At 44.7% G+C, this 27,953-nt stretch overlaps 1 protein-coding gene across 13 annotated transcripts in view; it reads left to right on the forward strand.

The window, feature by feature from the left end:
- Nucleotides 1-27,953, forward strand: part of sox6 (SRY-box transcription factor 6) — a 640,702-nt gene that overhangs the window by 540,882 nt on the left and 71,867 nt on the right. For all 13 annotated transcript variants that reach the window (XM_086007882.1, XM_086007877.1, XM_086007883.1 and 10 more), the window contains one exon: nucleotides 18,934-19,083. In XM_086007882.1, coding sequence (XP_085864008.1) covers nucleotides 18,934-19,083 — 150 coding nt within the window. The remainder of the gene's footprint in view (nucleotides 1-18,933; nucleotides 19,084-27,953) is intronic.

Below are 27,953 nucleotides of genomic sequence, written 5' to 3' on the forward strand. Positions count from 1 at the left end.
GGGGAGTCTAGAACCAGGGGCCACAGCCTCAGGATAAAGGGTAGGCCATTCAGGACTGAGATGAGAAGAAATTTCTTCACATAGAGGGTGGTGAATCTTTGGAATTCTCTACCCCAGAGGGCTGTGGAAGCTCAGTCATTGAGTATATTCAAAACAGAAGTCGATAGATTTCTGACTAGTAAGGGCATCAACGGATATGGCGATAAGGCCGGTGAATGGAATTGAGGCAGAAGATCAGCCATGATCTCATTGAATGGTGGAGCAGGCTCGAAGGGCCAAATGGCCTACTCCTTATGTTCTTATGTCAATGCCTGGCATTCTGGCAGTACTCACGATGGCTTCATTCTGCGGCAGTCTACTGTCCCATCTGTATTTGAGCTACCACGACAAACCAGAGGGTGGCTACTGGGAGACAAGGGCTACCCATTAACAACATGGCTCATGAATCCGGTGTGCTTGAAAACCATGCTGCCATGCAAAACATCATCAAGCAAGCCATTGGCATGCGAAAGCAACGCTTCCATTGCCTGGACCACTCTGGAGGAACCCTGCAGTCAGCAGAGTGGGTGTTGAGATTCGTGGTGGTCTGCTGCATGTTGCACAACCTTACCATCATGAGGGCACAGCCCTTGCCACCAGCCATATGGCGACCACCTGAGGAGCAGGAAGAGGAAGGGAGGAGGCATCCCAGACAGTCCCTTTCTGGCCGGGCTATCTGTGACCGACTCATACCAGTAAATGCTACCCCAATTCCACATTCACCAACGGTCTCACACCTTTCCATTCCTTTGTCACTGACCATCACAGCGTCCACTTGGTCACAATGTAAAAATAAAAGCTGACGCAGAATACACATTCCAAACTAAATTTATAAATCAAAGCATGCGATATTGCATACAAACGTCAACTAATCACCCTTTTTCATTTCCTTAGTGCCTGCCTTCCTTGTGCATTTGCCTGTCTTAGTGCTCCTACGCAGTGCCACCCCAATGGCTGCAGCATGGCTGATGGAAGACTGCTGACTTTCAGTGGAGGAGAATGCAGATGGCCTTGGAGGGTGACCTCAAGCAGCTCTGGGCCTAGAAGGCTTGACTTTGGACTGCGCCATCTTGGCATGGGCGGCAGCAGTCTGGGCTGGCTGGCTGACAGGCAACAGCAAGGGCACTGGTGGAATGGTAGGGGTGGAAGGATGAATGCTGTCCTCCTGAGAGAGGACAGCAGGTACGTGCTCCACAGAGCCACTGCCACTCCCCCAGGGTGGTGCCACAGCATTCCTTGTAATCTGTTGGAGGACAGATTGCTGGACTGCTGTGACACCCTGCAAGCCACTTTGAACACTTGTAAGTGCCGCCACGATGGCATCAGTCTGAGCTTGCGTGGAAGAAGTGTGAGCTTCCACTGTATCACCCAGATGTTGAGTGGCTTCTGCTTGTGTTGCTATGGTAGCTCAGACATCGGCCATCAGACGCTGCATCCTATTTGGGTCTGCAAGTGTGCTAATGGAGTTGGCCATCACTTCCATGCTGGAAAGGATGGACTCCAAGTTCTGCGCATAGGTCTGTGCCAACTTAGTGCTGGACTCCTCCATGCTCCTTGATTTTGCACACAGGCTTTCTGGCAGGCCTGCCAATGCACCAAGCATTTCATTGTGCATACCATCAGCCTTTTTCTGTAGCCTGCCCCATCAAAGTGCTCATCTGAGTCCTCTGCAGCAGAACACGCATGCAACTGCACCCTCTAGGGAGCTGGCACCTGTGCTACCCTTTCCCCCTGCCCTGGCTGCAGGCCATTTGTGCCCGGTGTCTCAACACGTGCAAATCCTGCATCTAAACTAGCCTCTAAATATGTGGAGTGTCAGTATCTGAGCTTGTGGCTGTGAGTGTGAAATTGAGTGATGGTGCTGTGTCTTTAGCATTACTGTCTTCTTCCTCTTTCAGTTCTTTCTCCTCCACCACTGCCTGATCAGGCTGCAGTTCTTGGCTATCTGAAAGGAGAAAGGGCACAAGGGTAGGGTGAGGTTGTGGGAGGGGGGGGGCGGATGGTGAAAGCAAGAGTTACATGCTTACACCATCTGCAGCTTGTAAATCAGAAGAGACCTGTCTCTCCTGTTCACCTCCTCCACAATGGCCTCCAGTGCAGCGTCTGAGAACCTTGTAGCATGCTCTCTGCCCTGTTGCATCATAACTCAATGTTCTTCTTGCTCACACTCACTTCTCCAGCCACTCCCAGCACCTGCTTCACCCAGAATGCACCTCCCCTTTAAGAGGTGCAGGCTGCCTTTAAGTTGTGCAGGCTAGTTTTAAGAGGTGTTAGCCTTGCACAAATTTGGGTCCCCTGCTGAGAAGCTGAGCCACTGAAACAGTGCATTTCGTGCTTCCTCACCGCTACAATAATTTTAATTAGCAGGCAGCACAAAGTTTGCGTGCTGCCTGTAACAGTCTCAACGGGCGCGGGCTAATCGCGCATCATGATACCTACGTCTGTTTTCAAGGGCTATCGAATTTAACCCCCAACCACTATTCAGACACCAATGAGCCAAAGTTTGGTTTCCTGGCTGGAGAGTGGTGAACAGGTGGCAGTATGGTAAAGTGAGAGCAGTAAGAGCTGTGCATGAACTCGGCACTAACCTTCTCCTATCCCATAGGAAGATCTTCTCTGGAGGACCAGGCGTATAAAAAATGTTAAAAAAATTACTTCTTAAAAATACAAAATTCTTTCTTGTTCTTGTTTTCTCTGCATGTCACTGTCACTTTATTTATGAAGTTTTTTTCTCACCAACTTTCTCCCCTTCTCTCTTCAAGGGGTTGACTCATTGCTGGGCTATTGCACTCAGACACCTGTATGCCATGGTACTTTGCTCAAGAAACCCACCTCTTCAACCAAGTTTTTAGTCACCCCCTCCTAATCCTTCCCTCCCTGGCTTGGCACCCATTTGCTTTTTTCCTATTTGCGAAGTGGCTTTGGATGTTTATTTCGGACCGACTTTAACCCTGGCTGCTTGGCGGAAACCGGGCAAGTGGGCAGTTAACATGGTCCGTGGGACTTAGCTGTGGGTTCACATCTAAATCTGCTTTTTCTGAGCAGGTCAAAGTGACACCTGCCGGAAGTCTGCAGGGCCCTTCTTTAGATATGCAGATCGGGCTCTGTTCAGGGCCCAACTGTCATTTTATCCAGAGGCCTACGCAGGGAAGCCATTATGGAAGTCAAAGCAACAAAAAAGGCTTGCCTTGTTGGGCGTCTTCTGGCCCTGTCTCCTCTCCCCGCTAGATTGGTCTGGAGCCACAGCGGTGTCCCTGAGCAAACCTCTGGTTGAATTAGCAGCCGGGCACCGATGGTGTCATATTTAAATTAGTCACCCTCATCTGTTTCCAGTGTGGGGGGGGGGGGGCGGAGGGGTATCACTCCTGCCTACTCAGAAGAGCAGATTAAAATCAGAACCCGCAGGATCGATGCAGGTTGTCGGCTCCCCATGACCCCCCGACACCCGCCCCCCCCCCCCCACCCGAGAGGGCAGGGTTAAAATCGTCCCTCTGCTTTATTCCACGGGTGTCCAGCCCATGTAGAATGAAATACGATCTTTAGTTGAAGTCTGGAAGGAGGTACCCTGCTGTCAACAGTTAAGTGTTATTTCACACATGTCAGTAATCATTTCTGATTATCACACTGTGAAATATCAGTCCTGTGAGCAGTGAAATTACCATACACACCCATCGAGTAAAATGTACTATAAAACTCGGGCAATAAAACTCGAGGTGACTGCTGGAAGCCCATCCGTTGATATTAACCAAGGTTTTGACCATATTATTCTTCATTTTTGGTGAGATTCCCGAAATTGAGAAATGTCGCTCTGTTTTGGGATAAAAACCAAATGTAACGGAACTGGGGTACATTAAAAGAGACAGCGAATGAGGTTTCATTTTAGTGAAACATTAAGAAAGATTTAAGATGAGCATCCCTATCATGGCTCATATTTTATACCCTCTTCAAAAATTTATGTGCTTCCATTTTGTATTTTTCACTATTTTAAGCCCACTCCCCCCATCCAATGCAATTTTCATTCTGGGCTATAATCCCACAGGCATCAGCTGCGCGCCACTACCTCATCCAAGTGATCATTTTTCACATCTGAACCCAAATAGTGAGTAACAGCCAACTATTCCACCATGGGGGCAGCACAGCTGAGCTTGATCCAACCCTTGAACTGACATCGATACACAAGCACTTCATCCAGGGGGAGTTACTGGATAGCAATCAGGAACAGGAACCCCGGTTGATTCTCCTCTCCTGGGAGACCGCCTAGCTCTTCTTTGGAAAATGTGCCACGGAATCTTTTACATCCACCTTTACAGGCAGATAGGACATCTCACCCAAAAGACAGCACTTCCAACAGTGCAGCACTCCCTCATTATAGAAACATAGAAACATAGAAGATAGGAGCAGGAGTAGGCCATTCGGCCCCTCAAGCCTGCTCCGCCATTCCATGAGATCATGGCTGATCATCCAAACTCAGTACCCTGTTCCTGCCTTCTCCCCATATCCCTTGATCCCTTTAGCCTTAAGAAATATATCTAACTCCTTCTTGAATATATTTAATGAATTGGCCTCAACTGCCTTCTGTGGTAGAGAATTCCACAGGTTCACCACTCTCTGGGTGAAGACATTCCTCCTCATCTCTGTCTAAATGGCTTACCCCTTATCCTTAGACTGTGACCCCTAGTTCTGGACTCCCCGACCATCGGGAACATCCTTCCTGCATCTAGTCTGTCTAGTCCTGTTAGAATTTTGTAAGTTTCAATGAGTTCCCCTCTCATTCTGCTAATTATTATTATGGCATTTAAGTACCAGCCTAGATTCCATGCTCATGCCCTGAAGTGAGACTTGTACCCATTTTATCTAAATCAGAGATCAGAGTGCTATTTTTAAATCTATTTTACTGGCAATGTTCTTCTAGTGTATCCTGCAAAATGACAAAAGGGGACTCAGGATTGGAAAGGTGACTGAAAAAGACCGTAACCCAGACTTGCAGCAATGAGGTACAGGTTGATAGTAGAGGTGGAATTTTGCTGGGCACAACATTTATTTCTGGCGTGTCAAGGGTCAGTCCAGCAGGTTGCATGCCAGCAGATGAAACAGCTGTTGGAACATACTGGAAAGGATTAGTGCATGGCAGCAGGAGCTGGATTTCTCCTCCTCCCCCACCTCCTGACGTCTGGGCAACAGTAGGTCAGAAAACCTAGCTTAGGCCCTACAGCTACCATCACTGTGTGGCAAAGAGCATGGAGCTCTCACTGCTGTTTAGGCGATTAGAGCTCTGAAGCAGTAATACTGCTGAATTAATGCTTGGGTGCTTGCTGCAAGGAATCATGGGGGCAGATTGAAAGTGGGCAACAAAATAAAACCGCTGAGAGACTACAATTTGTTGTTGTCGTTTGAGCTTACTGTGTCCAAAGGGGTTGTATTTAATTAACAATGGCTCAAGGCCTGACCTTCGAGGTGACTTGAAGTGATTGGACTGCGTTTTCAAATCGACTGGGAGCATGAAACCAAAATTAAAAGGCATCTGGTAACTCGCCTCTTCCTAACTAAGCTGGGCTTCAATGGCCCATTAAATGCTCAGTTGGACAAAGGGTATTAGTCCAGCCATTCAATTGTATCGTGCTTGCTTTTCAAAATATATTGCAAAAAAAAAACACATTTCAGTGTCGTACAAGAAAAAGAGCTTAACATCGTATTCTCAGCAGAGTTACCTCTGTCTGTAGGAGAGAGAAGAGAAAAAAAGAAAATGAAATCAAGTGAGTCAAAACAGTGGAGTCAGTGTGGATTTGCTGTTCCCCCTCCAGTCAGCCACTTCACCAGGGGAATAGCTGTTTGCAGCTTTGAGCTCTAGTGCACGCAGAAGAAAAAAGGCTCTTTTCATCACTGTTGCTTTGTTCCTTGTGGTCAGCCTTTGGCCTTGCCTTTGTTCAATACTGACATGGTAAAAACAGTGCTATTTCCCAAGGGGGAGTGGGGCAATACCTACTGGCTGTAAGGCTGGCTTTCAGACTGACTCAAATTAAAAAAAAACGAAACAAGAGATATAAAAATATCCAGCATGAGTATGTGCATGTGTGTTGTTTTCTTTTTTCCACCCTGCCTTTATAATCATTCTCTGCATGTGATTTCTGTTAAGTTTCAATGAAGGAATGTGCAAACATTGTTAATCTGGCCAGCAGTGCTGGAGAAACTGTCCAGGATGCTTTAATTCAGTGTGTTTACTTGTTTCCCCTGCCCCCACCCCACTTCTCTTCATGCTGGAGACCTGGTTGTGCAATGATAATGTTGAAAGGGGGTGTTGTTTCCATATTGAGGAAGTTTTGGGCAGGTGTGATTCTCAGAACAGCCCCGCTCTGAAAATATATTTGACGTCCGTCATGTTGTCTATGGTGGGCGGAACTGTTCTGTAGCAGATGCTACGTTTCCTGCAGCATGAATTTCCATGACTTTTTTTTAAAGCACATTTTGATGTTAGTTATAAAATTAAAACTGTAGGTGGCTGAAAAAATATCAGTGGCAGACGTGTCCAATGGTTTGATGATGTCATCGCCTCGCCATTTCCAGCACATAGTTTTTGGTTTGCAGAGCTGATGAACTGTCTCACTAGAAACTTTACCAGACAACAATGCATCTTTATTATATAATTACAGCCTTAATAGCATACAATGAGACAAATTAGTGCACTAGATACCATCAGGTCATCTTAATTAGTCTTACTCATGCGACAGCACAAGTCAACAAATATTAGGCATGCAAAAATGTCAAAGGATATCAGCAAATCTGACTGGAAAATTCTACTGCATTATTAGTATTGCTTGTTAATTGAACTGTGCATGGAAAAAAAGTACAACAGCAGTTACCCACTCTGTGATGTTTGATGGCTGTGTGTGGTCAGGATTCTTTACAACCATAAGAATTATTTGCACAGTGCTAATACCCATCTTCCTGGGTGTAGCGTGTCTCCAAAGTTGGTGTGCAAATTTTTTTCAAAGATCGCCTCACTGCGTCGCGTGCATACATTTGGTTCAAGTCACAATTCACCGCCTGCTTTTTTGCATAGCACCTTTTGATGCCTTGATCTCAGACTCAGGTATCCTAGTATGGCACTTTGTATGAGCGCTTGTACCAATTGTAAAGCTTAACAGCGTCACCAGTCAAGCCTAAGTGTATTGGGTGTCCGTATCTCGCAAGAAAAAGCCACCAACTCCAGCTGTTGTGCAGCTGCATAGCGAGCTCATTGCCTGTTCTTACATTCCACCTAATGTGAACCTGATTTCACCATGGAAATATTGGAGATGTGTTTTTATTCTAAAGGGATAGTGGGGTGAAATTTGTCTCTGGTGGTAGTGTAACATGAGCGATAATGAATTAACAGCCCCATTTTACACTGCGCCCAATGTTCTTTTCCATTGAAGCCAATGGAAAATTTATCGGCTACCGTGTAAAATTGGCTGCCGATTCACTATTGCCCATTTTGCGCTACCATTGAAGACGAATTTCACCCCAGCGCTCTACATCTCTACCAGCACCCACGTATTCTAGCATATAGCAGCAATATTTTGAAACATTTTTAATGTGACTGCTGGCAGAGCAGCACTCAAGCCATTACACATTCAGCCATTTTCAGTGTTTGTGGAATCACAACCGAAAGTCTTGGCTTTTATGGCATTAAGTCACCTATTGTAACACTACATCACTTCCTGAATCCACATTTGACTTAACTTGAGCTTTTTTTAAAAAAAAAACTTGGTTGGATTAGGTCCAAAGCAAAGAATAAAAAAGAAACATTTTTCAGGCAAATATTTTGACACCACATTCATCATATTGAGCAGTGCAGGGGTTTGTGTTTGTTAAAGCAGACACCCGGCCACCATGTATATAACAAATTACACTGACAAAATAAGTCTCGAGTTGTATTGTGGATAATAAACCTTTACATTATTTTTCTGTTGGCTTTCAAATGATTTTTCCAGAAATTATCTAGTTTGGTATATAAATTTGGTTGACTCTTGTTGGCTGGAATTTTAAAGGAAATATTCATGTATGGTCCAGTACTGTGGGACAATCTGAGCAGGAGATTTTATAATGTTCCCCATTAACGCTTCCCATGCCATTCTTCTCTCCATCCTCAACCAATGTTGCTATTGAGTTGCCTGCATGAAGGTGCAATATATGTTCGATGTTGAATTTATTTTCTCTCCCTTGGCATCTGGTGTCTTCCTCATGGAAGATCAAGTGATACTGCATGCTCCAGTACACCCTCTGAAATATTCCAGAGAAATCCATTAGAAGCCTGTTAGCAAAAATCACACAGTGCTGAGCTCCAAGTCTGTAGATTGTAGATTTGAGCCCAAATAGACGTGAGGCATTCTCTTTTGTAAAAGGGGAAACATTGCCACCATCTGCATTGTGCTGCTTGAATCATGTCACATGCTGAGATAGATAGAAGAAAGGCCTCCCAAGGCACTTTACAGTCAATGAAGTACTTTTGAAGTGTATTCACTGTGGTAATGTAGAAAAGGCAGTAGCCAGTTTGCGCACAGCAAGGTCCCACAAACTGCAATGTGACAATGGCCAGATAATCTGTTTTAGCGATGTTGGTTTAGGGATAAATATTGGCCAGGAGAGATGACATTGATATGGTTTGTGAAGATATCTGTGGACTTAATACATGAGGACATCAGGACAGAAAAATGGAAAATGCGGAGGTGGCTGCGAATACACAGTCATTACTGAAAGAACAGAGACCTGGAGCAATGCTCTCAGTTTGCATTTAGCTGTAGACCACTCTTAAATATGGCAATTCAGAATACCAGGGTAACAGCACATCAGTATATTGGCATCCATGCTGTGTACCTGAAAGGGCGATTTTTGAGTCCACTTATTGTTTACATAGAAACAAAGTGGAGTTAATACAGTCACATGACATAGATAGAGTTCTCAAGTCCTGGCGGAAGCTACTTTGATGCTGCATGTGGATGAGGGTCTGCCCGTTAGGTATCCCATCATGAGTACCAGTACAGTATCTCATCGATCATGGTCAGCGCTATGAATGAGCGTTACCAGCTGGCCAATTTGCAGGGGTGAGGATGATGTACAAAAATGCAGAGACGTTTTTAGGTTGTTTATTTTTTCCCAAGAGAATGAGCTGCTATAAAAAGGGATATGCAGGGTTAAAATAAATGAATTTACGCAATAGCATAAAGCCCACACAGAAAGGGACATGTGCATTCAAATACATTTGTATTCAGTGCAAACACCTTAATTTGTATGCATAGAATCTAGTTCGTGAGGGATGGTAAAAAGAAAAACTGTCCCTTTAAATATTCATTTTTGTGCCTGTTTTAGTAGAGAACGAAAGTATGTCTTTCAATCGCTCCCCATCGAGGTCAAGATTCCTCGCTGTAGTCGATGACTTTTTTAAATAGACCTTAGCCACATCTGTCCAGCAGAGCATGCTGGCTGCTGCGAGGGTAAGGACCTTTAATGGACCCTAAACTCATTCAGCAACATTATCTTGCCCAGCTGTGAGTGAGCTGAAATTTTCCAGAATGTGACAATCATCAGCGGATGTCATCTAAAAAGATTCCTTTTGGTGGCTTGGAGAGAAGAAAAAAATTACAATGCTGTTTTTACAGTCACAAACAATTAGCAATCTGTTGAAAAGAAGGCAGCTATTAAATTAAAAAGGAAGGACTATTCATATCTGTGTGGGAACTTAATCAGGCTCTCATTTCCAATGCTGATGACTCCACTGTTGCCCGAGGTACAGTGGAAGAAAGCCCCTTTTGTGTCTTGATAATGTGGAAGTGATAAAGTTTCCTATAGCAGACATATGTGTTTACATCACAAGATGTGTTGTTTGACAAAATGCTTTGTTCTGTGTGTGTGTGTGTTCCCCCCCCCCCCCACCCCCACCTCTTCCGCTCGCTCTCTCTCTCTCTTTCTCTCTCTCACACATTCTTTCTTCTATAGCGTTCCATGCAGAATTCTTTGCCTGGAAGCACTTTAATCAGCTGCAGAATTTTTTTTTCACCCTCCCGAAAATAGTTGCTTTTGTTAACTGGAATTTGATGCAACTCTTTCAGCAACAGTCTGTGTGCACTAGGGCTGTAAAATAGGCACCAATTTATTTAAGGCTGTGCTTTTTCGCTATTAGTTGAGAGCCACAATCCTAAACAACATCTTGCTCGAGGGCCATTCTCAAGAATGCTTCAACACACTGCACTATGGTGTGATGAGATGTGGGTCTGTGTCTGCAGTTCTCCACACAGGGAGCTCCTGATTTCAAATGTGTCATCCTGAATAGTTGTCAAGTTAAAGTCAAGTACTTAACCATAAGAAAGGGGGTTGCGGGGTGGGGGGGGGGGGGAGGGAGAAATGTTCCAATACTTCCATGAAAACTTGTCTCTGCCTGTTGGCACATCTCTTACAGCTGCACTTATGAAATCCCAACTGTCCAGCCTCTGGCCCTCCATTCACCATGACATTTCTGCAGCTACCGATCTGCTCAACCACACCCTCACCACCACCTTTGATGCCCTAGTCCCTATTAAAACAATTACCCTCGCTCACCCTGGCCGCTCCCCCGGTACAGCCCACATCTTCGCTCCCTTAAGTCCAAGGGACACAGACCTGAACAGATATGGTGGACAACTGGTTTAGCCATTCACCGCCAGATCTGGCTGGACCACATAAAGCATTATCGGGTCCTGCTCTTGTCTCCCAAAATTGCTCACTATTCCAGAATCATTCAGGAATACAAAGATAAACCCCGGCTCCTATTCTCCACTGCTAACCGTCTTCTTAAACCCCTCTCCCCTGTCTCCTCCACCCTTGCCTCCGACAACAAGTGTGAGGAGCTCATAGACTTCTTTGTCTCTAAGATTGAGGCCATCCGTTCAGCTGCCTCTGCCATTTCCCCTACTTCCCCTAGCCCACCGGGTGAAACTTCCTCTGAGGTTCCCTCCTGTCCTAGCCCTCAACTCACATCTTTCTCCATTTTCTCTCCAATCTCCCCTCATGACCTCTCCGCGCTCATCTTGTCCATGAGAGCCACTTCCTGCTCCCTCAACCCTATTCCTACCAAACTGCTGACCACCCAACTTCCTTTTCTGGCTCCCATGTTAGCTGACATTGTTAATGGTTCTCTCTCCTCAGGTACTGTCCCCCTCTCCCTCAAATCTGCCGTCATCACTCCTCTCCTCAAAAAAACAACCCTTGACCCCTCCGTCCTTGCAAACTACCGCCCCATCTCCAACCTCCCTTCTACTCCAAAGTCCTTGAATGTATTGTCACCTCCCAAGTCTGTGCCCAACTTTCCCGCAATTCCATGTTTGAATTCCCCATGTTTGAGTGCCTTGATTACTAACAACAGCTCTTGAGTTCTACCATCAGCAGGGACGATTTTCTTTAACACAATACTGGGAAATGAAAAATTTTATTAAGTGACTGGCTTCTGAAGATGAAAAAAATCCATTACTTATAGGTCTGACCCCTATCTAACTGGATTTATATTTGATTTATACTTAACTCAATTTAGAGCATTACTGCTAAGAGAAGCCAACTTTGACACAGTTAATACAGGGGCAGCAAGTTTTTTCACCAAAACTTCTCGTTTCTCCAAGTTTCAAAAACACTGAATTTTGAAAACTCCGTGAAAGTGCGTGAACATTGATACAAACGGACTGTCTGGAAAAGGTTGGAGTCTCTGCCATGTTGCCACCTCTGCTGCTATAGCAATTGTTTTGGAGAGGAAGGAATGTCTGTGAAGGGGAGGTGTGACAAAGCAGTAATGGAATTAGGATGGATTTTTGGATTCAGTCAGGTAATTGCACAAATACCTCCAGTAGACTGGGGTTGTCCTCTGGCTAGAGAGATACCCCAAACTGTGCCAGAGTAACACACTCTGGGTCTGCGTTTGCGGTCCGTGAGAGCAGAAGGAGTTTTGTTGCCGGTATTTTTTTTCTAAGAATACACGTATCTCATTTTTAAAAAGGAAAATGTCAATCTTATGCAAACATGTTGGAAATTTGATTAGGTAATCTAAATGTACCAATCAGAAGCCAAACACTCACTGGCCTGGAAATTTTTGGGCCGGCCAAGGGATTACGGTAAGTGTGGCGGGGGGTTGGAGGGGGGTGGTGGGATCGGGAGGGATGTGAGCTTTAATTTGGAGCCAGGAGGAGCATTCCTGCACCTCCTGGCTCCACATTCAGGTGGGTTTTATAAACTTACCCATGTCCTCCCTGGTCACTTTAAGGACTGCTGGTCAGGCTGCTGTAGAAACAACAAAAAATCAGAGTTTGCATATTTAAAATGGGCCAACAGTGCTTTCAAGTGACTGCCAGGGTGCCTGGAGGCAGAACTGTCCAATATAGCATTGACCATGCCACTGCATATCGGGCACAGGACCTTGCGCCCAGAAACTGGTATATGCTGTGGCCGTTTTATGCCCAAAAAAGGGGTGAAACGCATAACAATTTCTAACCACTGTTTCAGACCAAGCTCATCCGCCTTTTGATGGCATTTCCTTCATCAAGGGTCCCACTACCCTCCTCCAGGCAGTCATCTGCCCGAAGCCATTGGGACTTTCTGGAGGTCACCAGGTAGCTTAACCGCTGCCCGGCATTCGGCTTCGACCAGTCACAGGTAGTGCTGTGTATTGTCATTACGGTTACATATTTTAACACCTGACTCTGAGTTAATTCGTTTACCAAAAGTAAAGTTAATTAGTTATTATAAGTATCTGGGTGTAAGCACTCCAGGTACACTGGTCTAGAATGAACACAGCAAGATGAACAAGCCCAAAACTAAACTTGTAAGCTCTTTTCTAGGGGGCTCACAGTCTCAGAATAAGGGGTCAGCCATTCAGGACTGAGATGAGAAATTTCTTCACTCAAAGGGTTGTGAATCTTTGGAATTCTCTACCCCAGAGGGCTGTGGATGTTTAGTCATTGAGTATATTCAAGACAGAGATTGGTACATTTTTGGATACTAAGGGAACCAAGGTATTTGGGGATAGTGTGAGAAGGTGGAGTTGAGGTAGAAGATCAGCCATGATCTTATTGAATGGTGGAGCGGGCTCGAGGGGACGAATGGCCTACTCCTGCTCCTATTTCATATGTTCTTGCATTTATTTACACCTGCAATTTCACTCGCTGGCGGGTCATTACAGAAAAAAACAAGGGGGAGAAATTCCCCTCGAGCTCCATTTGGGGGCGCTAAATCAGAAAAGCTGGAAAAGTTAGCGCCAGGCACTAACCTCTTCCAGCGTCTCTGAAATTCCCATTTTTTGCTCCAAGAGGAACGTTGCGCACTAAATCAAGCGCTCCACTTCCTTCTTCGAGTGCAAGAGGAGGGGAAGTTCATGTCCTGTGCGCACCCGGGGTGAGGTGCTCAGCAGCGCCACGCATGGCCAGGCGTGGCGCTGCCGTGTTGCAGGGGTTCTTCCCTGAATTAAAGGGAAGAGCCCCACGCTGCGAACTCTGCAGTTTTTTTTAAACTTACCTGGACCACCGGGGAGCGGGGGTGCCGTGCGATCAGCCCAGCAATCAAGCAGAGAGCCAGGCTGACTGATTGCGGCACGGACCTCGCGTCCGCAGGCGAAAAAATGTTTTTTAAAAGTCCGACTTTTTTTCAGGGCGGCCGGCCACCTCACCTTTAAAAGGCGCCCCGCTAGCTGCCGGTCGCCCTGATTGCGCCCCCTGCACATTATTACCATGCCATTACAACCCGTCAACTTTAACTCTTTCTGCAAAAACCTGTTCACTTTGCACATTTCCATCTTCATGTTATTGGTTTTCTTTTTGCTTCCCTCTCTGATAATAAACATTATCACTTTATTAACTTGTTGGGGGTGCAATAAATTCATTTGCAACTCATTGCCAAAACACATGTAAAAGCTTACTAAAAAAGGAAAGAAAACTAAACTTTTCTGTGTGTACTGAACCAAAACGTTGTGAGCAGCCCGGCAATAGAATTATTTGTAGAATGCAAACTATTTTCTTATTAAAAAAACCGAAATCTCAATTTAGCTTCATCACTTGATGACTGTAAACATTTCTCAGGAGGATGTTTTTTTTTAATCCCCTTGTCAATGCATTCTAAACTTATTGAATTTAGGGTCTTTGGGTTCCTATGACAGCTGGAGAGCAAGCAGTTAAAATACAGAATACTTGGGGGGAGAAATTCCCCTCCTTTGCGCCTCCCATGGTGGGGCGCTAATGGGGCACAAAGGCCTTTTCGCCCGGGCGCAGCACTGACTGTGCCTCCCGCCAAATTCCACGGGAGGTTAGCGGCAGCGCTACCGGGTTGCACCCCAATCTCATGTGCCCGGAGATCGTGACGTCACCTCCGGGCGCATCGCCCCGGCACAAAAATGCCCCTTCGCCCCCTGCAGCAGCGCCAGGCGATGGCAGCGACCACAACCTAGCACCCTGAACTTGTACCATTTGCATCTTTGTGTTCCAATCCCTCCATGGTCTCACCTCTCCCTAACTCTGTAACCTGCTCCAGCCCTGCAACCCTCCGAGATATCTGCGCTCCTCCAATTCTGGCCTCTTGCACATCCCCGATTTTCTTCGCTCCACCATTGGCGGCCATGCCTTCAGCTGCCGAGGCCCTAAGGTCTGGAATTCCCTAAACCTTTCCGGCTCTCTCTCCTCCTTTAAGACGCTCCTTAAAACCTACATCTTTTGTCCTAATACCTCCTTATGTGGCTCGGTGTCCAATTTACTATGTTAAAGGCGCTATATAAATACGAGTTGTTGTTTCGAGCACCGGTGGCAATGCACAGGATCACGCGTGCATTGGTGCTCCAACGTTTCTGACTTGCCTCCTCAGCACTGTAAAGCAGACGGCCCAAGAGACCCTCCTCAGCAATATAAACATGACACTAGGCGTGCAGTATATGACTAGGAGCAGCTCGAGAAGCTGTTGGTTTAATAAAGTAGCAAGCCTCAATTACACAAAGTGTAAAGAATGAAAGCAGAGTGTCCAATTACATAATAAATGTCTGCACAGTCTATCGAGGCAAAAAGAAAGCAATACCGATGGCTTTGGACGTAGCAAGTTGCTGAAGGAGGCGGAAACTGGCTGAGCTATCTCCTGGTTTTAAATCAATAGCTGCCCAGGCCTAACTAGAACGGCAGTAGTCTACGGGGAACTGCCCTGTCCCCAAGGATCGCGCAGTCAGCAAGACACTATTGTAATAGGCCTGAGACAAAGAAACTGAGGCTATTTATGTTGCTGTTAAAGCGTATCATGTGCTGATCACAAACAATAGCCAATTGTGAGTGAAAGGAGATTTTTAAACGTATTAGATGGCCCATGAATGTTTCTGAGCCTGCAAATCTTGCTTTTGGCTCATACACAGCTAATAATTTTAACTTAAAAATGTGAAAGCACTTGTATTTTAAAGCATATTTTTGGGCAAAAGGCTATTGTTCATCTGTTGGAACCTCCCTCGACAAACTATTGAGCTATTGTATTTCCCTCATGATTTGCTTATTTCTGTTTCCTTATCAACCTTTACATACACAAATCCCTTCAGAATAAATACTCCCAGCACGACATCTGGATGTCTGTGGGACAACATACTCGGTTGCAGTAGAAATACCACAGACACTGTATGATGAGGGTGGCTGAAGTGAATGCTGGCTTATATTAACTAGGTCATATGTGACGGGGAGGATTTGCAGCATCAGAAATTAAAATAGTATTGGTACAATTAGGCAGCCTTTCAAACATGAAATAAATAAATAACATAGCAAACCTCAGTATGTTACGGTACTACTGGGAGGAGAGATCATCACTATACTTTGCATTTCATAAATACCACAGTCATAAATCCTACACTGTATTACAACAATATGCGTTTAAATACATACAGTATTTCCTTGTCTGAAAATGTGCTTCCCCCCCCACCTCACTCAGCTTTCTGAAAAGGTGCTGATCCTTTCTGAGGTATTGTTACATAGGTGCCAAAAACCTTCCCCAAATGGCCATTAATCATGAGTGAACCTAGGCAGTATTGATTATCAGGCTATTCTACCATAGAGAACCTCATAACAAGAGGCACGAGCTAGCAATCAGGAAAAGGAATTTTAAAGGTGGAGAGGCCAGTAATGTCGCCTCTGAGTCAGAAGATTGTGGGTTCAAGTCCCACTCCAGGAACTTGAGCACATAAAGCTAGGCTGACACTCCAGTGCAGTGCTGAAGGAGTGCTGCACTGTCGGAGGTGCCGTCTTTCAGATGAGACGTTAAACCGAGGCCCCGTCTGCTCTCTCAGGTGGGCATAAAAGATCCCATGGCACTATTTCGAGGAAGAGCAGGGGAGTTATCCCTGGTGTCCTGGCCAATATTGACCCCTCAACCAACATAACAAAACCAGATGATCTGGTCATTATCACATTGCTGTTTGTGGGAGATTGCTGGGCTCAAATTGGCTGCCACGTTTCCCACATTCCAACAGTGACTCCACTTCAAAAGTACTTAATTGGCTGTAAAGCGCTTTGAGACAGCCGGCGGTCGTGAAAGGCGCTATGTAAATGCAAGTCTTTTTTTTTCTTTAAAGCCAACTTCGTTAACATAGGTTTGAAATGTCACCACCAATCTTGATAATGGCACCCACAGTGTGTCTTCTGTTTATTTGTTGTACAGAATAAGCTTTTTTAAAGAACAAAACTGATGTGGTAGAAATTGATGCACTCCCAACGATGGGTTCGCAATTTCATCTTGGGCAGGAAGTCACCGCACTCTGCTCTTGATCACCTCCCAGCAGCTGAGTCTCAGCGCCTTGGGATGTTTTATTATTAAATGGCCTTATATAAATGCAAGCTGTTGTTGTTGTTGAGTCAGAGTGGCAGTGGCAGAATTCGAAGAAGGTAATTGCCCAAATCCACTTCCAAGGTCAGGGAATGATATCATGGGGAGAAATGGGAACCAAAAGCAAGGTGGTAGGGGAACTTATAAAAATGTACAAAGTTAGGAACAAGAAAAAAAATCCAACTCATCTGAGTTGTCCTGTTTATGTCCATGTTTGGCACATTCGGAGTATTTCCGCTTTCCCCCTGCCTCAGAGGCAAACCCGTATCTCTATGAAAATAAGACATTGTGTGACTGATGACATGTTTTGGTTCACATTAGCAACATAAGTAGAGCTACTTGCAGTCATGTCAGTCCATGGAGATTCCTTATGCTTTTGTTATTGAAAGGATCCCTGCATCTGAGAGATTAAATAACAGCAACTGTGGCGAGACAAATCTCAAGAATAAGCTAATAATGTAGCTCACTGGAGCTATGCAGTTCCCCACTGGATGCAAATCCAGTGAACAAAGCTTTTCTTAATTCGGCTCTAATTGCGCAATGCCACTCAGGACGGCAATCATATCCAAGGGCAGGGGTTGTTCTTTTTGACACTTTGGTCTACTCTTACCATATAACCCATGGTTTTCAAACTTTTCTGTGTAGGGGACTCCCTGAAACTATTGACACATTCATGGAGGCTCCCTGCAAATATTCAACATATTTTTGGGAGGCTCTTCAAATATTGACACATGCCTGGAAACCTTTTTGCTTTGTCTTTCTCCCTGGGGTGGCGGTAGGTGGGATAGGTGGATGTGACTTGTTGCCTTGTGTTTATTTACTTCTCTTTGCTCAGAGAGTGATTAGAATGTGGAACTTGCTAAGACCTGGCGTGGTTGAGGCGAATAGCATAGATAAGTAGGTGAGGGAGAAGGGAATAGAAGGATATGGTGATAGGATGATATGAGGTAAAAGTGGGACCAGCCTTGTGTAGAGCATAAACACCAGCATAGACCTGCTGGTCCAAATGGCCTGTTTCTGTGCTGTAAATTTTACGTAATAAAATATTGGCACACTCACAGAAACCTCCATTCTAACATCTGAAGGACAACGTCAGCTACTCAAAGGAAAACAGTGCAATCGTTGCAGAAAGCAATATTTTATTAGTATTTACACAGCAACAGAAATAATGTGCTAATAAGTTAATAAGTACAGAAACCTGATAACAGACAGATATCTGATAATCTCAGGAAACGCTTGAGATCCCCTCACGGACTCCAGGTGAAGACCTGTGCTATACCTGACTTGGTAAGCATGTGATTTGTCAACGGCAGTAGCTTGTATTTACATATGTGATTCGCATTCAAGAAGATGTCTAGAGCAGTGAACAAAAAGAAGAAAAGAGACCCAGTGGAACCTGAGTACGGGGAGTGAAAAGATAAATTGAGAGACTAGGCTGAGAAACCTATGGAACAGTCAAAGAGGGAGGGCGGTACCAAGGCAGAGGGGCCTGGGTAGAGAATTCCAGAGGATAGCAACACAGTAGCTGGACAAGTAGCCAGTAGTGGTGGAGCGGAGGAGTGCCAGTTAGTGCAAAGAGGAAACATATTCTATTCATCAGCACTGCCATCTCTCACCTTGACAACAGAAAATCATTAATGGAAATAAAGCAACAATTCATGGTAAATGAGGTAAGGGACGTGAGGCAAACCTCAGAATGCAAATAATGCTGTCAGCATGTAGAATTATGAGCTTCACATTTATGTCATCTGACCTGTGGAATAACTATTTGCCTTGTAACTCGTCAGCCAACTATATAAGTAAATGTCTTGTGGTAGTAAATATGCAACTTTTAAGCTTTTTAATATGTAGGGTTTGTTGCTGAATGTAATCACTCTACAAATGCCTAATGTGAGAGCAAGTTGTCTGTGAATAAACAGCCTGGTTTGGTGCCCATTGATTTCAATGGGAGTGAATGGTGTGTTCCACTGTCGTGTTGCATATGTGTACGAGTTTCTGACACTCCTTCAGCAGACTATAGGTGAGTGAAGAATGCTGATACTCATGAGGTCTGCTCTCTCCCTCTTTTAGCAGTTGTATGCAGCACAGCTAGCCAGTATGCAGGTATCTCCTGGTGCTAAGATCCCGCCTACTCAACAACCACCGAACCCGGCAGGCGCACTCTCCCCAACAGCTCTGAAAAATGAAAAGCACGGGACCAGCCCTGTAGCTCAAGTTAAGGTAGGTTTTGCATGTCTATACAGCATCTCTCTTACACAACAGAAATGTTACCTACTTAAATTCATTGTTAGAAACTTCGATGTGTACGTTATTAAATATTAATAGCACTAACTGATCTTCCATAGCCTTGCACATGGGGAGTCTGAGGTGGAGCACGAGTGTGATTTTTAGCTGCTAAGATGGAACTATGTTTAACCTGATCTGTCCCGTTACACTGCTCAGGTACTCACCATGAGCAAGTGGTCTAAATAGCCTCACCTTGAGCTCAATAGGGGCTAAATGCAGTTCCTGTAGATTGGCAGCTGCTTGTAAATCCTTGGTTTCTGTCCTTGCTCCAGCATCAAAAGCAGAAATACTGGAACAAAGTATGATATTTGAAATGCGATGGAGGCATGCTTGATACGTGACTTTGAGAGAGATGCATTTATCTAAGTGTTTGGAAAGCTTGCTCTTTTATTTTACTTAGTGAGGGACCAATAATTATTTGTTTAGTACAGTAATTTATGGTGAAATGATCTTGTAACTAGCCAGACTCTGCCGCCCCACCTCTCCAAATTGTCATAGAGTCACAGAGTTATACAGCACAGAAAGAGGCCCTTCGGCCCATTGTGTCCGCGCCGGCCATCAAGCCCTGTCTACTCCAATCCCATTTTCCAGCACTTGGTCCATAGCCTTGTGAGCTATGGCGTTTCAAGTGCTCATCTAAATGCTTCTTGAATGTTGTGAGGGTTCCTGCCTCTACCACCCTTTCAGGCAGTGAGTTCCAGATTCCAACCACCCTCTGGGTGAAAAGGTTTTTGCTCAAATCCCCTCTAAATCTCCTGCCCCTTACCTTGAAATTATGCCCCCTGGTTATTGACCCCTCTACTAAGGGGAAAAGTTCCTTTCTATCTACCCTATCTATGCCCCTCATAATTTTGTACACCTCAATCAGGTCCACCCTCAGCCTTCTCTGCTCTAAGGAAAACAACCCCAGCCTGTCCAGTTTCTCTTCATAGCTGAAGCGCTCCAGCCCAGGTAACATCCTGGTGAATCTCCTCTGCACCCTCTCCTATGCAATCACATCCTTCATATAGTGTGGCAACCAGAACTGCACACAGTATTCCAGCTGTGGCCTAACTAGCGTTTTGTACAGCTCCATCATAACCTCGCTGCTCTTATATTCTATGCCTTGGCTAATGAAGGCAAGTATCCCATATGCCTTTTTAACCACCTTATCTACCTATCCTGCTGCCTTCAGGGATCTATGTACATGCACACCAAGGTCCCTCTGATCCTCTGTCCTTCCTAGGGTCCTACCATTCATTGTGTATTCCCTTGCCTTGTTAGTCCTCCCAAAATGCATCACCTCACACTTTTTAGGGTTAAATTCCATTTGCCACTGTTCTGCCCATCTAACCATCCCGTCTATATCGTCCTGTAGCCTGAGGCTTCCCTCCTCGCTATTTGCCACTCCACCAATTTTTGCGTCATCTGCGAACTTACTGATCATACCTCCTACATTCATATCTAAATCATTAATGTACACTACAAACAGCAAAGGACCCAGCACCGTTCCCTGCGGTACACCACTGGACACAGGCTTCCAGTCACAAAAACAACCTTCGACCATCACCCTCTGCCTCCTGCCACTAAGCCAATTTTGGATCCAATGTGCCAAATTGCCCAGTCTCCCATGTGGGACTTTGTCAAAAGCCTTACTGAAGTCCATGTAGACTACATCAACTGCACTACCCTCATCCACACACCTCATCACCCCCTCGAAAAATTCAATCAAATTGGCTAGACATGGTCTCCCCCGACAAAGCCATGCTGACTATCCTTGATTAATCCTTGCCTCTCCAAGTGGAGACTAATTCTGTCCCTCAGAATTTTTTCCAATAATTTCCCTACCACTGGTGTTATGCTCACTGGCCTGTAATGCCCTGGTTTATCCCTACTACCCTTCTTGAACAATGGTACTACGTTAGCTGTCCTCCAGTCCTCTGGCACCTCCCCTGTGGCCAGAGAGGTTCTGAAAATTTGTGTCAGAGCCCGTGCAATCTCCTCCCTTGCCTCACACAGCAGCCTGGGATACATCTTGTCTGGGCCTGGGGATTTATCCACTTTTAAGCCTGCTAAAACCGCTAGCACCTCCTCCCTCTCAATACTAATTTGTTCAAGTATATCACAATCCCCCTGCCTGATTTCTATGCCTACATCGTCCTTCTCCATAGTGAACACAGATGCAAAATATTCATTTAAAACCTCATGGCGGTGAATGTCTTCACCGCCATCTTCAATCTGTCATTGGCCCAGGCAGTAGTCCCTACATGCTTCAAGACCGCTACCATTATTCCTGTGCCAAAACAAACGGCTGTGACGTGCCTGAACGACTATCGACCTGTCGCACTCACACCCATCATAATGAAGTGTTTCGAGAGACTGGTCTTAGCCCACATCAAAGCCAGTGTTCCTGCCTCTCTTGACCAACACCAGTTTGCCTATCGTGCAAACAGATCAACGGAGGATGCAATCACAACTGCTCTACACTCGGCACTGAATCACCTAGATGGTAAGGAAACCTACATCAGAATGCTGTTCATAGACTACAGCTCAGCATTCAACACTATTGTCCCCAACAAGCTGGCCACCAAACTCCAAACTCTTGGCCTGAACACTTCCCTCTGCAACTGGACCCTGGACTTCCTAACAAACAAACCCCAGTCTGTCAAATTAGGTAACCACACCTCCCCCCCCCCCCCCGCTGACCCTGAACACGGGGGCCCCACAAGGATGTGTGCTGAGCCCCCTCCTCTACTCCCTCTTCACCCACGACTGTGTGGCTGTTAATGGTTCCAACACTATCGTCAAGTTTGCGGATGACACCACGGTAGTAGGCCAGATCACCAACAACGATGAGTCAGCCTATAGGGAGGAGGTCCAGCATCTCGTGAAGTGGTGCGCCGAGAACAACCTGGCCCTTAACACCAAGAAAACCAAAGAAATCATTGTGGACTTCAGGAAGTCCAAAGGCGGAAGTCACCCCCCCCATCCACATCAATGGGGCTGTGGTGGAAAGGGTGGACAGCTTTAAGTTCCTCGGAGTCCACATCATGGAAGACCTCTCCTGGTCCCTCAACACCTCCTCTCTGGTGAAGAAGGCCCAGCAGCGCCTATATTTCCTAAGGAGGCTGAAGGGATGTAACCTGTCACCCCTGATCCTCTCTAACTTTTACCGCTGCACTATAGAGAGCATCCTGACAAACTGTATCACAGTATGGTATGGCAGCTGTAACTACTATGACCGGAAAGCCCTGCAGCGGGTAGTCAAAACTGCCCAACGCATTACCGGCACCCGGCTACCGACCATAGAGCACATATACCAGAAACGCTGTCTACGGAGGTCACGGTCCATCATCAAAGACCCTACCCACCCCAGCCACAGTCTGTTCACCCTCCTGCCATCTGGGAGACGCTACAGATGCATTCGCACCCATATGACCAGATTTAGGAACAGCTTCTTTCCCAGGGCTGTCATCCTACTGAACTCCACAAATAAACTCTAAAGCCTTCGCACCCGTACGACCAGATTTAGGAACAGCTTCTTTCCCAGGGCTGTCATCCTACTGAACTCCACAAATAAACTCTAAAGCCTGCACATCTGCCAATGCACTTTATTATGGTTATATTTATGTTAATATACTACAAGCCAAATGTATGTTGAATGTTTAAATGTCTTAATCCAAATGTACACTCTCGGGAGCCGCAAGCCTACATTTCGTTGTACTGCACTTGTGCACTAACAATGACAATAAAAGTTGATTTGATTTTGATTTGATCTACATCTTCCGGCTCTACACACAGATTGCCACTTTGGTCCCTAATGGGCCCTACTCTTTCCCTGGTTATCCTCTTGCCCTTAATATACTTATAAAACACCTTGGAATTTTCCTTTATTTTGCCCGCCAGTTTTTTTACATGTCCCCTCTTCGCTCTCCTAATTTCTTTTTTAAGTACCCCCCTGCACTTTTTATACTCATCTAGGGCTTCAACTGTTTTTAGTCCTTTTTTTTTTCTGCCAAAAGCCTCCCTTTTTTTCCTAATCCATTCTTGTATATCCCTTGACATCCAAGGTTCCCTGGGCTTGTTGGTCCCACCCTTGACCTTTACGGGCACATGTTGGCATTGTACTCTCTCTATTTCCTTTCTGAAAGACTTCCACTACTCTGATGTGGATTTTCCTACAATTAGCTGATCCCAGTCCATTTTGGCCAGATCCTGCCTTATCATATAAAAATCAGCCTTCCCCAATTGAGAACCTTTATTTCCGGTCAATCTTTGTCCTTTTCCATGACTACCTTAAATCTCACCGAATTATGGTCACTGTCACCAAAATGCTCTCCTACTGACACTTCTGCCACTTGCCTGGCTACATTTCCTAGAGTTAGGTCCAGTACCACCCCCTCTCTTGTAGGACTTTCTACATGCTGGCTCAAAAATCTCTCCTGGATGCACTTTAAGAATTCCGCACCCTCTAAGCCTTTCACACTCTGACTATCCCAATTAATATTGGGGAAGTTGAAATCCCCTACTATTATTACCCTATTATTTCTACATTTCTCTGAGATTTGCCTACCTATCTGTTCTTCTATCTCCCCCTGACTGTTTGGGGGCCTATAGTACACTCCCAGCAAAGTGCTTGCCCCCTTTTGTTTTTAAGTTCTACCCATATGGCCTCCTTAGAGGAAACTGCTAAGATATCATCCCTCCTCACAGCAGTAATTGACTCCTTGATTAATATTGCGACACCCCCTCCTCCTTTACACCCACCTCTGTTTCGCCTGAAGATTCTATACCCCGGAATATTGAGCTGCCAGTCCTGCCCCTCCCTCAACCATGTCTCTGTGATAGCAACAATATCATACTCCCATGTGTTCATCAACACCTTCAATTCATCTGCCTTACTCGCAAGACTCCTTGCATTAAAGTAAATGCCATCCAGTCTTGCCATATTCCCTTGTGCCATTACATATTTGCTCTGCCTTCCAAACTGACTTGTTTTTTCCTCTATATTTGGCTGTGCATCACCCCCTACTATAGCTCCACTCCGTATCCCATCTCCCTGCCAAGTTAGTTTAACCCCCCCCCCCCACCCTGGTTTTAAATGCTCATCTACATCCTTACCTTACTGCTATTCCATCCTGGCCAGTTGGTTTCCATTGATTATATTTCCTTGGTCCTAGAAGCATAGAGACTATCAGCAATGATTCCCCAGAATGTGGAACTCGCTACCACAAGGAGTGGTTGAGGCGAATAGCATAGACGCATTTAAGGGGAAGCTAGGTAAATGCATGAAAGGGAAAGGAATAGAAGGTTATGCTGATAGGGTTAGATGAAGAAGGGTGGGAGGAGGCTCGTGTAACACTGGCATGGACCAGTTGAGTTGAATGGTCTGTTTCTGTGCTGTACATTCTATGTAATTCTATATAAGTCAGAGAGAAAGGCAAGGGAAAAAGCTGCCATCGGCAGTCAACTGATTGTACAGCTACTTTAGCTGAAGGTATGGGATTGTCCATAGGCTGAACTACTCTACCATCACAGGCGAAGGAACTTGAGAGACCTTATGAGGGTAGATATGCAATATTTGGGGAGATATGATGAACCTGGCAGGTAAAGATAATATTTGATGTGAGAGCTAAGAAAGAACTTGCATTTATATTGCTCCTTTCACAACTTTATAATGCCCTAAAGCACGTCGCAGCCAATGAAATACTTTAAGTGTCGTCACTGTTGCAGTGCAGGGAAACAGGGCAGCTAATTTGTACACAGCAAGGTCCCACAAACATCAATGAGATAAATGTTTTTTAAGGATGTTGGCTAAATATTAGCCAGGAGACCTGGAGCATTCCTCTACTCTTCTTTGAATACTGCCAGGGGATCTTGTATGTCCACCTGAGAGGGCAGACAGGACCATAGTTTAATGCCTCATCCAAAAAACAGCAGTGCAGCACTCCCTCAATACTGCACTGAAATGTCAGCTTAGATTATGTGCTCAAGTACCTTGAGTGGGGCTTGAAGCCACATCCTTCTGATTCAGAGGTGCGAGGACTACCACTGAGCCAAGGCTGACACCTGAGACAAAAGAAAGCATTCAACAGAAAAAGAAAAAGGTCATTCATTCCATTGAGCTCAAAGCTTATGTACAATGGCCCAGAAATTCGGGTTGGAGGCTTCCTGCGGGTGTAAGCCTCCGACCTGCACTTACCTAGCGCGCCGGCCGTTGAGCTGTGGGCCCGCGTGGGATTCCGATCCTGGGCCTGCTCCAACTGCCGGTGCGCAGTGCTTGCATATCCCAGGGGCGCAGTTAGTTCAAAGCGTCCCTTGGGATCACGTGGGCCATGGAGAGCCAATGGTAGCAGGGAAATGCCCATTCATAAAATTGACAGGAAGAGCTGTCAAAACTATAAATACTATAAGCCCCAAAACATCAATAAAACTTCAAATACATTTTTAAAAAACATCACATTTTTAAAATAACTATAAATTACATAAAATAACTATTTTAAACAATAATTTAAATTTTTTAAAAAATTAATTACATTTTCTAACAGGGCTAAAAATAAACTTTCATTTCTTTAAAGTATTTAAAAATAACAAACCTGTGGAAAAAATGTTTTAATTTTAATTAATTCACCACTTACCTTGTTAAAAGCAACTCCTGGAGACTTATCCTCCCGGAGAAACCTGCAAAAAAAAATAAGTTCCATGCGCATGCGCTGCCATCCGGCGTACGCGTTTGACCTCTGAACCGCTTCCTTTAAGGGAATGGAAGTGCCGGTTTCCCGCGCATGCATAAAACCGACACTTCCGTTGGGCCTACGGGTGAGTACCCCGTGTGTACTCACCCGTGGAGACCCGAATTTCTGGGCCAATGTACCAAACATGGGCCCTATCACATTTATTTAATATCCTGAGGGAAAGTTTTGCCTAATATCAAAAGGGTAATCAAATTAGCTACAGAACATGTATCATATCTTTGATCTTCAACCTTGGTCAGTTTCTTTTTGTAATTGACATTTCCTTGAACCTAGGAGTACATAGATCTTCATGTTTTGTGCAGTATCCTTGGTTTACAGTAGACCACTAATGCACAGCTTATTGGCAGAAAGCAGAGGTATCACAATATTAGATACACCTATTGTTAAAACAGTTGAGCACTCAACTGCTGATCAGAAATCCTTGGCTGCCTTTACTGCTAGGGTGAGTTTATCACTTCTTAATTGAGCCTCTAGATGGAGTGCTGTGCAATGTTGAAATAGTGAGAAGGAACAGCAAAAGAAGACAGAATCCAAATGCCTCTTTGTCCACATAACAACAGCGACTACACTTCAAAATAATTAATCGATGTGAAGCACTTTGGGATATCCTGAGGACTTGAAAGACACTATATAAATGCAAGTTATTTAATGTTATAACATAACATTGACAACTGCCATAGAAAACCCAGAACATGTTGCAATTCCCACTGCATAGTGTATGTGTCATTTTTGTAAACAGGAAAGGAAGGTAGATAGAATTATTTGAAACAAATTTGAAATGATTTCATCTTAATTTCAAAAATGCTCATGTGATTGGCTATTATGTGGTTGGTACACAATGCATATTAAATTGATATACCAGTTCAGAGTAACTTTATGTTCATTCAGTTCGATTGCAATAGCACTATAAAAGTTTAGCCATTTGACAATTGCTTAAAGAGAAGTTAAAACAGCAGCCTCCAAGTATGAGCACAGCCCTGAAATTAACTTAAGTAGAAAAGACCAACATCACCTAATATGCTCATAATTGAAGCAGGAAAGAAACATTTTAAGAGTAAACACTCCTGCAGCTAGCTGAAGCCTCATACAGAATCTACTCCCCTCATGAGTTATCAGTGAGAAAGAGAGGAAAACAAATACAGATCAGAGCAGAATGGATATAGTTGAAGCTAAATAAGACTTTTGAGCTAGCTAATTGATCCAAGTTGGGCTTGTAGGATGGTAAAGATCCAATCAGTTTGGATACATATCTATCCAGTTCTCAGTGGGCTTGAACATACAGCACAAAGCTGTCCCCAGTTCAGGTCTGAAAATGCAAATCGAACTTATTAAAGTCAGTATTGAGGTGTTATTCCTCACTTTGTTGCGCACGAAGCAAAATAACTAATATTTAAATAATGCCCCCAAAGCTTCAGACACTTGGAGATTTATGATGCAATTATAAAGAGCATTCCACAAGGTGAGCAATTACTTTTTGAAGATTATTGTTAACATTTTTGCACCAAATAATTAACTGTTAAGGATATAAATATTTTGTTTATTCAGAAAATGTTGTAAATGAAAAGGCAAACTCAGATCCTAAGTGTTGCCCTAAAACCTAAAAGTCTAAATGACAGAGTGATTAAACACCGTTGTGACTGAACTCTTTCATTTTTGTCTTGCCCTAAACTCTCCATTTCAACATTCTGCTGTGTTGCAATGACCCTTATTGCAGGACCTAATTTGGGCACCTTTCCTTTCAATGCCCTTCTCCCCCTCCCTTGTCTTACTTTGTTTCCTAAACACATGACTCATGTTGAGATGTGCCAGCATACTTGCCTTGCCCAAGTGGGCATTCTTCATCTATGAACCTCGACAGCAAGTGTTCAATAGGCCACTTGACCATGGGGGCATCAAAGCTGAGTCTGATCTTGGCTGCATCCACCCATGTACACCTTCCAGCAGAAGCCACTAGACAGCAATCTGTGTCTAGCATTTAGACAGCACTCCTCACATCAAGGGAATTGTCTCAGAACACTTAATAGGGTAGAAAGATGGAAGAAGAATAAGAAAAGTTTAGATGGGAAGGGG

Source organism: Somniosus microcephalus, chromosome 15, assembly GCF_052327205.1.
Source record: "Somniosus microcephalus isolate GS21.2 chromosome 15, FLI_Smic_1.0, whole genome shotgun sequence".
In the NCBI taxonomy this organism is placed as follows: domain Eukaryota; kingdom Metazoa; phylum Chordata; class Chondrichthyes; order Squaliformes; family Somniosidae; genus Somniosus; species Somniosus microcephalus.